General features: G+C 37.1%; 2 protein-coding genes across 2 annotated transcripts; both read right to left on the reverse strand.

Moving 5' to 3' along the window:
• Positions 1 to 584: 584 nt before the first annotated feature.
• Positions 585 to 3,920, reverse strand: cldn15a (claudin 15a). Its single transcript, XM_035674925.1, has 5 exons — positions 3,523 to 3,920; positions 3,089 to 3,253; positions 2,707 to 2,788; positions 2,511 to 2,618; positions 585 to 1,254 (listed from the first exon to the last, which is right to left on the reverse strand). Exons 1-5 carry the CDS (start codon positions 3,737 to 3,739, stop codon positions 1,158 to 1,160), a joined length of 669 nt encoding a protein of 222 aa, XP_035530818.1. The 5' UTR covers positions 3,740 to 3,920; the 3' UTR covers positions 585 to 1,157.
• Positions 3,921 to 9,027: 5,107 nt separating this feature from the next.
• Positions 9,028 to 12,017, reverse strand: fis1 (fission, mitochondrial 1). The gene is made up of 5 exons (XM_035675622.1): positions 11,936 to 12,017; positions 11,301 to 11,433; positions 10,301 to 10,377; positions 10,015 to 10,120; positions 9,028 to 9,905 (listed from the first exon to the last, which is right to left on the reverse strand). Exons 1-5 carry the CDS (start codon positions 11,978 to 11,980, stop codon positions 9,802 to 9,804), a joined length of 465 nt encoding a protein of 154 aa, XP_035531515.1. The 5' UTR covers positions 11,981 to 12,017; the 3' UTR covers positions 9,028 to 9,801.
• Positions 12,018 to 12,163: the final 146 nt, after the last annotated feature.

A 12,163-nucleotide genomic window follows, 5' to 3' on the forward strand; every position in this document is an offset into this window, starting at 1 on the left:
TAAAGTGAGGTCTAAGTCTAAGTCCCTACAATATGCTAATATTAGTGATATTTTATATATGTTATCACTGTTTTATTAGTATATAAGTTGATGTATCATTATTATGTTTCTAATCAACCTTTTTTTAAGTATACTTACAAATATGTGTATTTTTTCCTGTTCCTGCTGTTGCACTCTAAATTGAGCATATTTCATTAAAACAAATCTTTACATAAACTCAAGGGTAACAAGTTTTATTCAGTAGCGAGTGTGTCTTAAAATGTATTATTATCTCATACTGTATCACAATCAAGACACAGTTTTTGGAACATTACAGTTTTTGGTGTAAATGTTTTGGTTTCTACGTTGGCCGGCGTGTAATTCTGGAGATTAATCCTAAATCCCTTTCTAAAGCACATCATAATCTGCCTTTCAAAAAAACACAATTTATCTAACTGTGTAATTGTACAATGTAAACCCGGTCATGAGGACATGACCTCAGTCTCCTCAATGGTAGCTATGTCACACTGAGTCTAACGTGCTGGTGCCTATGTCATTTGTAATCAGTACAATCATATCTTGACTACAAGAATACAAAATCCAACTGAAATGTTTACACATTTTATTGTGCACAATTGTAGAAAAACAAACAAACAAAAACCAAGAAAATGAAGATAACTTGTCCTCCACCCTCTTTTCACATGTACTATCTATAAAACTGTACAAAACAACACACACAAATATCTGGATTATCATAGTTTTGACCTTCCCCTTACAAATGTCTAGAAGTGTGTCTGCAGATCATCGAATGATTGGATTCCTTTGGAAAATAAGTGACTGTATGTTGATGTATTTGTGCAACATCATCGGGAAAACATAAATAGAATCATTGCAATCATACAGTATGTGTGCGTGGTGACAAAGTGAGCTTTTTACAACTTTTACAACTTCAATGCTATCATTACAATGCTATAATTTTTAACAGAATACATACTTGATATTGCGATTATATATACAATACATTTGATGGACCTTTTCCACATACTTGCGGGAAAAAGAAGGTCCATCTTAAGTGTAAAAACTGAGCATTTCAGATGAGTCACCAAAAACTGAGGTGATAAAAAAGTTCATTTGTAAGAGATTTGATTTTTTTTTTCTTTACATTTTCATATCTTTGCTCAAACGTAAGCATTTCGTCCATAAGTGCTAGCAGCCACGCTTCTGGTCGGTGCAGCTCCAGAATAAACAGTTCCCCTGGTCTGATAAGGCAAAGGGCTGCAAAACGAGATGGATAAACAAAAACATCAGTCACTGGGGCTGGATGCCTAAATCACTGTATGTCTTAAAATCCACAATCTTGAAAGAATTTCACATTTTGTCATAGCAGAAAACCACAGGTGCTGCTAATATCATTAATGATGGATTTGTTCTATTAAATTGCCCCCGTAGGTCATGACAGTGAGCAAACATGCACAATAGCAGGACCCTGAAACTGAAGGAGCTAAATGGAATTCAGCCATCACTAGTTTTATTATTCACACCAATCAAAATGTCTTCAGTGAAAAAGACCTATTCCTCAATGAAAGTATAAGAAGTTTATGTTGTTCTGTCCCTTTTTGGTTTTCAGTCCTTTTGTCTCATGCAAAGGTGTCTTTTATGTCCAAACACTAGGTGGCTCCAAACTCAACTTTCAAATTGTACACACAGTGGCTTTAATCGGACTAGTCAGGCTTTTCTCACTCCAAACACAACTTCTACTGGGGGCCAGTTTCAGTTTCACCCAACCTATTTCTTTAATGTGCCTCTGAGTGTCACAGCTATTTAAAACATAATCTGACTGAGTCAGAGAATCATGTCTAACCAACTACCACCCGTTTTGATTTATATTCCACTTTTGGAGGCACACTTTGTTATGATCCCATTCATCTTAATGACACTTAATGATGTAGGTATTTTGCACAATTAGAATAGAGCCCATGCCCAAATCAAACAGTCAGAAATAAAGGTTGGCTTAGATGGATGGCTTCTACCAACAGGTTCATGTGATAATGTCCAATGAGAGCTGGAATTTAAAGTGAATTAATAAAGTTCTTCCACAAAAAGGCACCAGAGATGTTCAAGGTTTCCAAGGTTATTATTATAGCTTATTAATTTATTGCATTATTTGTAGTTTGATCAATTTATTGATATATTGATACTTTTACACATATGTCACTGTTTTCATGAATACATCTCTTTAACCTCAGATAGGAGGTTTTTTTTAATTATTTACCTTGTTACCTTGTACCTTAATTATTTACATGTAAAAGTGGATTTCACACTTTTACATGTGGTGTATGGAGGAACAGAGAGCAATGCTAATGGTTGTAAAGCAACGGATTAACTGTTACAAGCAACTGATAAACAGTAAACAATAAACAGGGGCGTATGGGCACTATTCTCAGTCTCCACTCCTATATCCCAGAACAATAAATCAATAAATTAATGATTATTACATGTTGGCAGATGGAGAGGGATGAGACTGTACTCACTATTTTTCCTCTGTCCCAAATTTGCAGGAGCAGGTAAGACAAGCTCCTCCAGCGATGGCGAGCACAGCGGAACACCAGCCGATGTAAAGTCCTTCTCCTATTTCATACCTGCGACACGGAGCAGAGTTTTAGTCAGCCAACACTCACGTTGGGCCTTTTAGTGACCCCTCTCCAACCACCACCACCACCACCTTACCTTATCCCAGGATAGAAAGGGTCAAAGAATTCCTGAGTGATGTTGAAGGCGTACCAGGACACTGACACCATTGTGCACACACCTTTTGGTAGAAAAAGAACAAATCAAATATTCCTTAATCATTGAGAAAGCAGCAAGGAAGCTTCCAGATACTCACATACAGGTTCAAAGTCTTGCAGGAAACTAGGAGAAAATTTATGGATGATTGATTTGAACATGCAATAAAACATGATTATCATTTATTAGTATTTTAGAAAGGTTCCTTTATTGTTTTATAGTGTATTAGGAGGTCATTACTGTCCAGAATGGTCGAGAAAGCAGAACATTTCTTAACTAACTCTCCTAAAATAAACTTCTAATGCATTTTTGTCATATTCGTTACCTTGAAGTATGAAAAGGACCCCAGCGGTGCCAGCAATCCTCCCTTTAAGAAGATAGTTTTCCCCTCCAGCCTTCGAACACTGTACTCCTATCAGGGCCCCCAGTAGTCCAAAGGTGCCCAACACAATTGCTGTAATCATCAAGGCACGAGACGCTTGGATGTAACCTGAACACAGAGTGGAAATAAACAAAAACAGCCACAGAATTTTTTTATTTACATCTGTTCCAAAGTTCAGAGTGTCCAAAGAGCCATAAAATCTTGAAAATTACCTTTTACAGGCACTTTTTTATGGCATAATATTTTTTTTCCCTGTCAAAGCAACAGTGTTACAATTAAAATAATCTGTGGTTGGTGTTGTGTGTATCAAAAAAGCCCTTAAACTGTATTATTAAAATTATTTGTCATCATTTGATAGACTCTTTTGGTCAACATACCACTCAAAGCGAGCAGTGACGGGAACTCCCTGCAGTTATGTACCCCCGTCGAATCGGTCGCACAAGACATCCACAGGTTTTCATAGATGGTGGAGGTGGTGATGACATTCCCGTCGACGGTGGACGTCTTCCAATAACGGTTTGGCAGCGCGATCCCCACCAACACCCAACCAATGAACCCCAGCAGCAAAGCCACTACTTCCACAATTGGATCCATGACCCCTCCTCGGCCCAGTAGTCAACCAAAACGTATATCCAGATCTGTTTAGTTAAATCAGTAAAAAATAATTATATTTCAATAAATATCAGAACAGATTTGTGTGTGATAGAAAAGTCGGTGAGTATCTAAGAGTGTGGTGTGTCTGGTCTGCCACTGTGAGTGAGTGTGACCAACAGATATGTGTAATGATTTATATGACTTGCTTTCTCTCCTCCCCCCTTCCTTTCCACACACACACTCAATCTTCTTCTTCCTCTTTTTTTTTTTTTTGCATTTTACATCCCTGAAAGTGAACAGGTGTTTTTCGGCTCACGCTCAGGGTCCAATGGTCATCTGTCTGTCAACCATGTCTTTCTTTCTTTCAAAATGCATGCAATTGATCATATTTGACCTGATTTATGAGAAGATTCTAAAAATTTGACAAACAAACATTGGCAATTTCAGAAAAATGTTTAATAGTCTTTTACTATGAAGACTTTGCAAAGAATTTTATATTTGCGTCATCATACCTCAAGTGTCACACTGAAGTCTCCTTATACTGCACACAGTAGTCTAAATAAGACCAAAGTTGTTCATTTTATTGTTTGGGTTTCAAAATCTCAAGGCCGTGAGACACAAGGTCACAGTCACTGAGAGTCACACCCAGCATTTTGCAACATTTTGGAAAGGTACCAACATTTAATTGATGTATTTGAGGACTAAAGTCACATCTAACAGGAAATGATAAAGGTCTAAAGTTACCCAGTTCATCATGTAGTTTCTGTGTTTGTGTGCCTTCATTAATAATCCTCCTGATTGCTGCCGGGTCAGCGTTGCCAAATCCAGGGCACACAGTTCACACACCGATAATATTAGCATTTCAGACAAAGCCCCAAGTATATAGAGGCGAGGAGATTTGTAAACCAGTAAAGTCATTTGTATAAAGGTCAAGAACAAGGTTGCAGAAACAGAGGCGCAGTTCATCGACAATAAACCCGAGGTGTTCATCGCTTCTCTCTCTGGAAGGAAGTGAGAGGTGAAGTGTTTGTAAAGGGACAGTTTGTTCACTATAAATCATCTACAGTGGCACAGTAATCGTTGTAAAATTTAATCAAAATCTATTTTTAACATTTTGAAAGAGGTGACAGCAATGACTCAAGACAATAGTGTACATTTTGTAGATTAAAAAGTAACTAAAGTGCAGGATTAGAAACTTCAAACAATGCTTATCAGATTTTTTTAATGATTAATATATTATATGTTTTAGTCTTGAAGTACTGTATGTTCCAAACTGCGTAACTATTTTTCGTCAATAGAGAGATTGTTAATCTAGTAAGAAAAACATAAATAAGAGACAGATGACAGCATTTTTCCATGATAACAATAAAGACTAGTATATGTAGCACTATGAAAGGGCTTAATCTCAGTCACAGAGGAGTTATCTTAATGTCAATTTAACTCCAAAACTGATAATGAATGTGTTTGAACAAATCCTGAATATTTTCTTTTTTCATTTGAAACTAGTTGTTGTGTTTTCTTATATTAAACAGATGGCTCTGTGGAAAGTAATGTTGATCTGTTGATCCAACACTTCCAGAGTGAAATATCTCAACTATTGGGTGGATTGCAGTCAAACTATGTATAAATGTTCATGTTCCTCAGAGTATGAACCGTAATGACATCAGTAAACCCTTGAGATTACCTCAAGTGCCACCATGAGGTTGATATTTGTGGTCTTAGTGAAATGTCTCAATAAGATGGATTGCCATAAAATCTCTACAAACCTAAATATGACCAAATCAATTCAATTCAATTTCAATTAAAATTTTATTTGTATAGCGCCAATTCATAACAGAAGTTATCTCAGGACACTTTTCAAATAGAGCAGGTACAGAGACCCAACCGGGTTTCTAGACGAACTTCCTTATTAACTTATTTACCAAAGAGAACCCAACAGTTCCCACCACGAGCAAGCATTTGGCGATGGCGGCAAGGAAAAACTTCCTTTTAAGAGGCAGAAACCACGGACCGACCCCGGCTCTAGGTGGGTGGATGTGCGGATTCAGGTGATAATTCTTCACATTGTTTTCACATTGTCAAGTGTGAAATCCTTCATCTCAGTCACAGAGCAACTGTTTTGCTGGAAATAAGAATTAATTAAAAAGAGATAATCAGATTAAAATACTCCTCAGCAGAGCTCATGCATGACATAAGGCAGAAATTCAAACCACGGGTAAATCTAAAGTCACTGGTCTTGCTCATCTGCTTCACCTTCTCCTGAGCTCCTCTGAAAACTGGATCCTGCCTCGCCGTAAATGTCTGATTTTATGGCCGAGCTGTTTGCAAAGCCTATTTTTACAACTCACTTGGCAGCGACATAGGCTGCTGATGAGTTTGTGTTGTTAAATGCAAATGTCACAGTGGCTTCGTCTGTGGCTTCGTCAAAGTTTATGTAACAGTGGCTTCGTCAAAGTTTATGTAACTTTTAAAAAGTGATTCCTGGAATGAAGCCCATAACTTTTTCATGTGCTTTCCAGGAAAATAACTCATTAAACAGAGGTGGGATGAGCATGAGACACAGAAGACTGCACAGAATAGATTAATAGAACAGCTTGCGATGTAGTCTTTTATTAAAAAATCTAAATTCTCAGTGCAGACAGGTTGATTATTTTACAACATATTCACACAACAATATTGTTCAGAAGTTTGTTGTATTTTGTATATATTTATTACTATATTAGACTAGATATTTTCTCAATAGGCTCATGGTTACGAGCAATAGGGGTCCAGAACTAGAACAGTTTCGATGTTGTTTTTATTCGTTTGAAGTTGGCGGGGCTCTGTTAGAAAAAAGGGGATGTCACTCACTTCTTTGCACCAATCAGAATGTAGCGATATTTATATCATAACATCACTGTTGGTGGGTTGTTGCTTATGTTGCTAGGCAACTTTCAATTATATCTGATAAGACCACACCCTCACAATCCTGATGCAGCAGATCTGGGTTTATGAACTCTATATTGTTTATTAATAATGTTGTTTATTCAGGAATATTTAATATTGCGGAGAAAACTTAAGATGTCAAACCAAGTTTTATGGGGCTTTAACATTTTTAACATTGTTAGCATGTTAACATTTGCTAATTAGTCCATTAGCTGATGGTATCAATCGTTTTGCAGGTATTCTGTTATTGATGATAGAAAGAGACCAAAATGACTACAACTTCCTCCTGGGGGAAACAGGAATGTGTGTATCAAGTTTTATAGCAATCGATCCAGTAGTTGCAGAGATATTTCAATCTGGAACAAGTGGTGCACCGACTGAACTACCAACAGACCACCCATAGAGTGATGGTGCTACCATGCTAACAGTGACATGTTGTTGAAAGAATTTCTTTCTTGCTAAAGCATATCAACCCTTTAAAAGCTATTTTTTGCACTCTCAAAAGCCACAAAATGTTGCTTTTCCACTGTTGGTGTTTCCCACAAGATTGTTTTTGTCTGCAGCTGGTGCAAAATCTAGGAGACAACAAATAAATGAATATGATTGTATAAAGCAATAACATTTTTAAAAGTGTTTCCTATTTATCTCTTCAGGCACAGATGCTATGCAAACAAAATATAAGAATACAATTCAGGCCAGGAAGGAACTGCATATAAAATTATGCCAAAAGTCAAATGTTACTGTCTCTGTGCCATAAATCGCACAAACAATAAACTGCTGTTCTACTGGATTATACAGTAACTTCAAATTACTGTGTGATGACATGTATACAGGGTGTAACTTACACCACGTTCCCAGTTGTATTCCCTTTCTTCATGGTGATTACACATTAATATCTTTCTGCCATGTGTTTAAACCAGGGGATACTCAATGAACGTTGGCCCTTGTAACTGAAACTCACTGAAGCTGATCTGAATTATACTGGCTTTAATGAATCATTGATGTTAGTGTGTTTAAACTGCATGTGGGATGAGTCTGAAGACAAATCCAGCTTTGGTTAGTTTTTAAGTGTATATTCTGTTTGGATATTAGATAATTTTTTCATGGAGATGTCTACCCATCCTGATGTTGGTTTTCTGTTTTCCTTTACCCACTTGTTCACCTCTTTCACACCAACGATGATTATTACTTTCACGCATATGTCCCTGGGGAGTTTCGGTCCTGTCAGGCGGGTTAATGAGTGACAATCCCAGGCTGATAACGCCACACACAACTGATAGCCTCCATGAGCCTTCCTGTCGTAAAACAGCGACTTCAATCTCCCCACGGGTCAAGATGAAGAGGAGGATCGATGGCGAGTTATAACTAGGCCAGGCACGTTTTTGTTCAAACATGCACGACCCAATCTTAGAGTGCTATAGACCCTTGGATAAAGATCATAATGAACTCCCTTACACAGTATCCACCAAAAACCTAATTGTAAATCTAATAATCACTAAATGACAGTGATAAGAATGTAATTGTATAGCGGACTTCCATCCAACAAAAGATCCTTATGGAAATAATAAATGGTTTGCATAAATGGAAATCACTTTCCTGGTCTTAACAGTGAAAAACATAAGACATGATGTCCTTTTTTATGCAGATGATACAGTTTTGTAGGGATTTAGCTCATAAATAATGTTTAGATTTCAGGCTGCCTTGAACTTAATGTTGATAAAAATGTGTTTTAGTCCGAAGAATTCCCTGACATTCATTCACTTATTAAGTTGTTAAATCATATAAATACCATGGAATTGGGTTAGATTGGCTTTATTCGGAACAACCAACAAACAGTAAGCATTCATTTATTTTGTAGTGTGCTAGACCGGGAGCAGCCGGTTTCTGGAGGAGTAAACAATAGCATGATTAATGGCAAATCACTGCTACTGTGAAACATCCAATTATGGTCTAAAAAATAGATTATAAATCTTATTTTTTATGATTTTCCCAAATTTACTTGAGAGACGGCTGACGCCTATCTGACGCCTAAAGATTAAACTACCCAACAGCTTATACAGTTAGAGCTGAAACAATTAGTCAGTTGACAGAAAATTAATGGATAACTATTTGGATAGTTGTTGTTTATGTTTTGTCCAACTATTGGCTGGACAAAACAAGCAGTATGAATGTGTCGGTTTGGACCTGTTTGCAGATGTCTGATTGTTTCTGATGCTGTGTGTCAGCATTTCTGACTGTTAGTATTTCTTCTCCTGTACTCAGCTCTCTCTTATAAGAGCACATATCTGTGCATATGTAACTCCAAGACTCAGGCAGTTGTCAATGAACAGCTCAACAATAATTTCCAGAGAACACAAATCTTCTCTCAGTTCAAAATCATTTTATTTAACAAGATGGAAAACACAACCTGTTAAATGTAGCACAGATAAATGTTAGTGGATGCATTTTACATGACAAAAGGTATTTCATTTCCAATAAGTGTGTTGCCTCCCTTAATTTAAAATACTCAGAACAAATGAAAAGAAACCTCATGTCCAAAGTAAATGAAAACATCTCCTCATTGCCTCCACAGCAGCAGCTGGACGTACAGCCCTCTAGCAGCAGTATGGCAGTCGCTGCGACATCGCCAGCAAACAAACCACACTGGTGCTTTTGGCATTGCAAGCTACACTTCCTACTGCACTACTAACACTTTCCTTAACAATGCATTTGTTCATGTCAGAAATAATCACGACAGTTACAGAACCACAACTGCACTTTTATATAGATATTTTTTTTACAAAATGTAAATGTCAACTTAGGAAGTTTAGGCTGAGGCGCATACTAACTACGAATTTACATAAAATTGAGCTGCACCTCGACTAGTTTAATTTATTTACACAAATAATAACAAAGTGCCATGCTAGGCTGCGTAATAGAGTAATGTCATGAGTATGGTGAATCTCAGCCCTGTTAAAATATGAAATCAGGTTATGCACTCATTATTCAAACCCTTTAATGTGTGGTAATACATATTAAACTTCAAACCAAAATGTTACATCCCTCAAGCTTTCGCCACATACTTTTATTTTTTTTTATTCAGGGGAAGGGTCAGTGTATCAGTCCAGCAAAACGAAGACATGTCGTCTCACATCCATTTAGGATTTAGCAGCTCCCTTCGACACAGCCAAGCCGATGAGTCCCGCTAAACCGGCCACGCCAAGGCCGATTCCCCCGACGATCGCCATGCCAACCAAGCCATCTAGACAACAACAGGTGAGTGTCAGCATTCTGTATGTATTCACTCCGACAACATGGTCAAATAACTGCTAAAAGTCTGTTATTAAGATACGACAAAGATTGGTTCTTACCTTTCTTCAAAGCCTTGACGATGAGTTTCTCCAGCTCCAGAGCCTGCTTGTTGCCCGGCTCGTTCTTTAGAAGAGTTCGGATGTACTTCAGGGCTTTTTCATATTCCTGGAAGAAGAACAGGGCAGAGGAAATAGAAAGTACTCTCAGATGTGTACACATTTTAAATGATGTAATCAAATGTAATGTAAATGACTTTAAGACGTGAGGCTCCATATAGAAATGATAAGAAATACTCAGGTAGAAAACATTTAAACAATGTCATGACTTTAGAAACATCGCACTCACTTTGAGTCTGTAGTTGGCCACTGCAAGGTAGAACAGGAAGTCCCGGGAGTCGTCCTTTGATGATTTCTGAACAAGCTCTACAAAACAAAAAAAACTGTTTGTTTAAAAAATGTAATTTAATTTAATTAGGAAAAAATACAAGCTCACATGTTATAGCAATCAATACTTTGCAGTGAAGCTGCCATGTCTGTTATACAGGTTTTCACTGACATCCTGTCTAAAAATCAAGTTGATATTGTTGAGTGCATGACAATGAATATTTTTTGATTTATTGAATAGTCGATTAACCAAAATTTCCTGATCCCAGCTTCCCAAATGTGAATATATTTGGGTTTCTTTTAGTCCTCTTTGATAGTAAATGGAATAACCTTGGGGTTTGGACTGTTAGCTTTAGTTTCAGATAAATGAAGACAACAGAAGATGTCACTTTGGGCTCTGGGAAGAAATGATTTCGTCAATCCTCCATTTTATAGAACAATTAATCGAGAAAACAACGTGAAGATAATTGATAATGAAAATAATCTTAAGATACAGCCATAATAACAACATATATAATACTGTAGGGAGTCCTACTTATCCTTATCAACCAGTTGGTTTTTAAAATAATATTAGAAAGTAAAAGATACATTTTCAATCCCTGATTAATTTAATAGTCAAACATTCAGTAAGCGAGTATTGTTAATTAATTATTATTATTATTACTATTATTAATAATTGAAACCCTGTTACACTGCAGGGAACTCAGTTCATTACAGCATTTTATATATGTTTAAATTACAGTTATGGAGAAGCGATTAAAGATGATGCTGTAATGATCACCCTAGGTAATGTTTCAGTGTGTTTGCAAACACAACTCATTTAGTCATCAAGTAACAACAATTTGACCTCTGACCTAATATAAACTGGCTGATTTAGTGCTTTGCATAAAAGTAAGAATAAGGCAGGTCAAAGTGGACTTAACATACAGCAATAAAACATCTATATTTCTTAATAAACTCACCTTCCAGGAGCACAATTCCCTTCTTGATGTCGTCTGTGTATTTACTCCTGATCAGACACCAAGCATACTCAAACTTAGTTTCTTTGGAGACGGCTCCCTTCAGCAACTCGCTGTTGTATTTCTTCTCGAATTTCTGTCAAAACAAAACAGAAACCGACCCACATGAAGCAAGAGACCACGGTCTTGTGTGTGTATAGGTAAATCATCTGTACGGGGAGGCAGTGGAACAGAAACACCTCGCTTTGCTGATTTTAAATCTCATTTATTGTGTTTGTTTTGGCAGACAAAGCTCTCATTGTGTGAGGTTTCCCGAGTAAACAAGAGTCCATCTCCGACAGTTATGACATTAAAGTCCTTAAAAGTACATACACTTCCCAAACTATTATATTAGCACGACTGACGTAATTCCACAAGCGGAAATATCGATAACACGCTGACCAATAATCAATAACATCATCATTAGCATTTAGCTAGCGAAGTGACGCGACAAAGTATCCTCCTACACGTCTCTTTCTCCGGAGGTTTTCAGCCTTTACCCACTAAACATATGTTGTAAGCGCCTCAGTGTGTGTGCCCCGTGTGTGAATGTGTGTGTTTCCCATGAAAGAAAGAGGTTTAATAACTAGAAAACTTACTAAAAGGTCCTCGGGAGCTACCACATCGCTCAGAACAGCCTCCATGTTTCCGGAAACTGCTTTCGGACACGCCCACTTTCGAGTCACATGACATAAATGTTGGAGACGTCATCTTTAGAGCTCTCTGGTGAAGTCCCTGTTGCGTCATAACAATAATAATAATAATAATAATAATAATAATAATAATCATCATCATCATAATGATAATAATCATAATAATAATAATAA

The sequence above is a fragment of the Morone saxatilis genome, unplaced genomic scaffold, assembly GCF_004916995.1.
Source record: "Morone saxatilis isolate NCDOM2014 unplaced genomic scaffold, NCSU_SB_2.0 Contig4, whole genome shotgun sequence".
Classification (NCBI taxonomy): Eukaryota; Metazoa; Chordata; class Actinopteri; family Moronidae; genus Morone; species Morone saxatilis.

Excerpts from the sequence above, each read along its gene's own strand:
- cldn15a (XM_035674925.1), bottom strand. The coding sequence starts at position 3,739 with ATGGATCCAATTGTGGAAGTAGTGGCTTTGCTGCTGGGGTTCATTGGT. Across the intron at positions 2,789-3,088 it reads GGTCCTTTTCATACTTCAAG|GTGTGTGCACAATGGTGTCA; the intron begins GTAACGAATATG and ends TTCTACCAAAAG. Across the intron at positions 2,619-2,706 it reads CCTTTCTATCCTGGGATAAG|GTATGAAATAGGAGAAGGAC; the intron begins GTAAGGTGGTGG and ends TCCGTGTCGCAG.
- fis1 (XM_035675622.1), bottom strand. The coding sequence starts at position 11,980 with ATGGAGGCTGTTCTGAGCGATGTGGTAGCTCCCGAGGACCTTTTA. Across the intron at positions 11,434-11,935 it reads TAGCTCCCGAGGACCTTTTA|AAATTCGAGAAGAAATACAA; the intron begins GTAAGTTTTCTA and ends TTGTTTTGACAG. Across the intron at positions 9,906-10,014 it reads CGTCAAGGCTTTGAAGAAAG|ATGGCTTGGTTGGCATGGCG; the intron begins GTAAGAACCAAT and ends GTTGTTGTCTAG.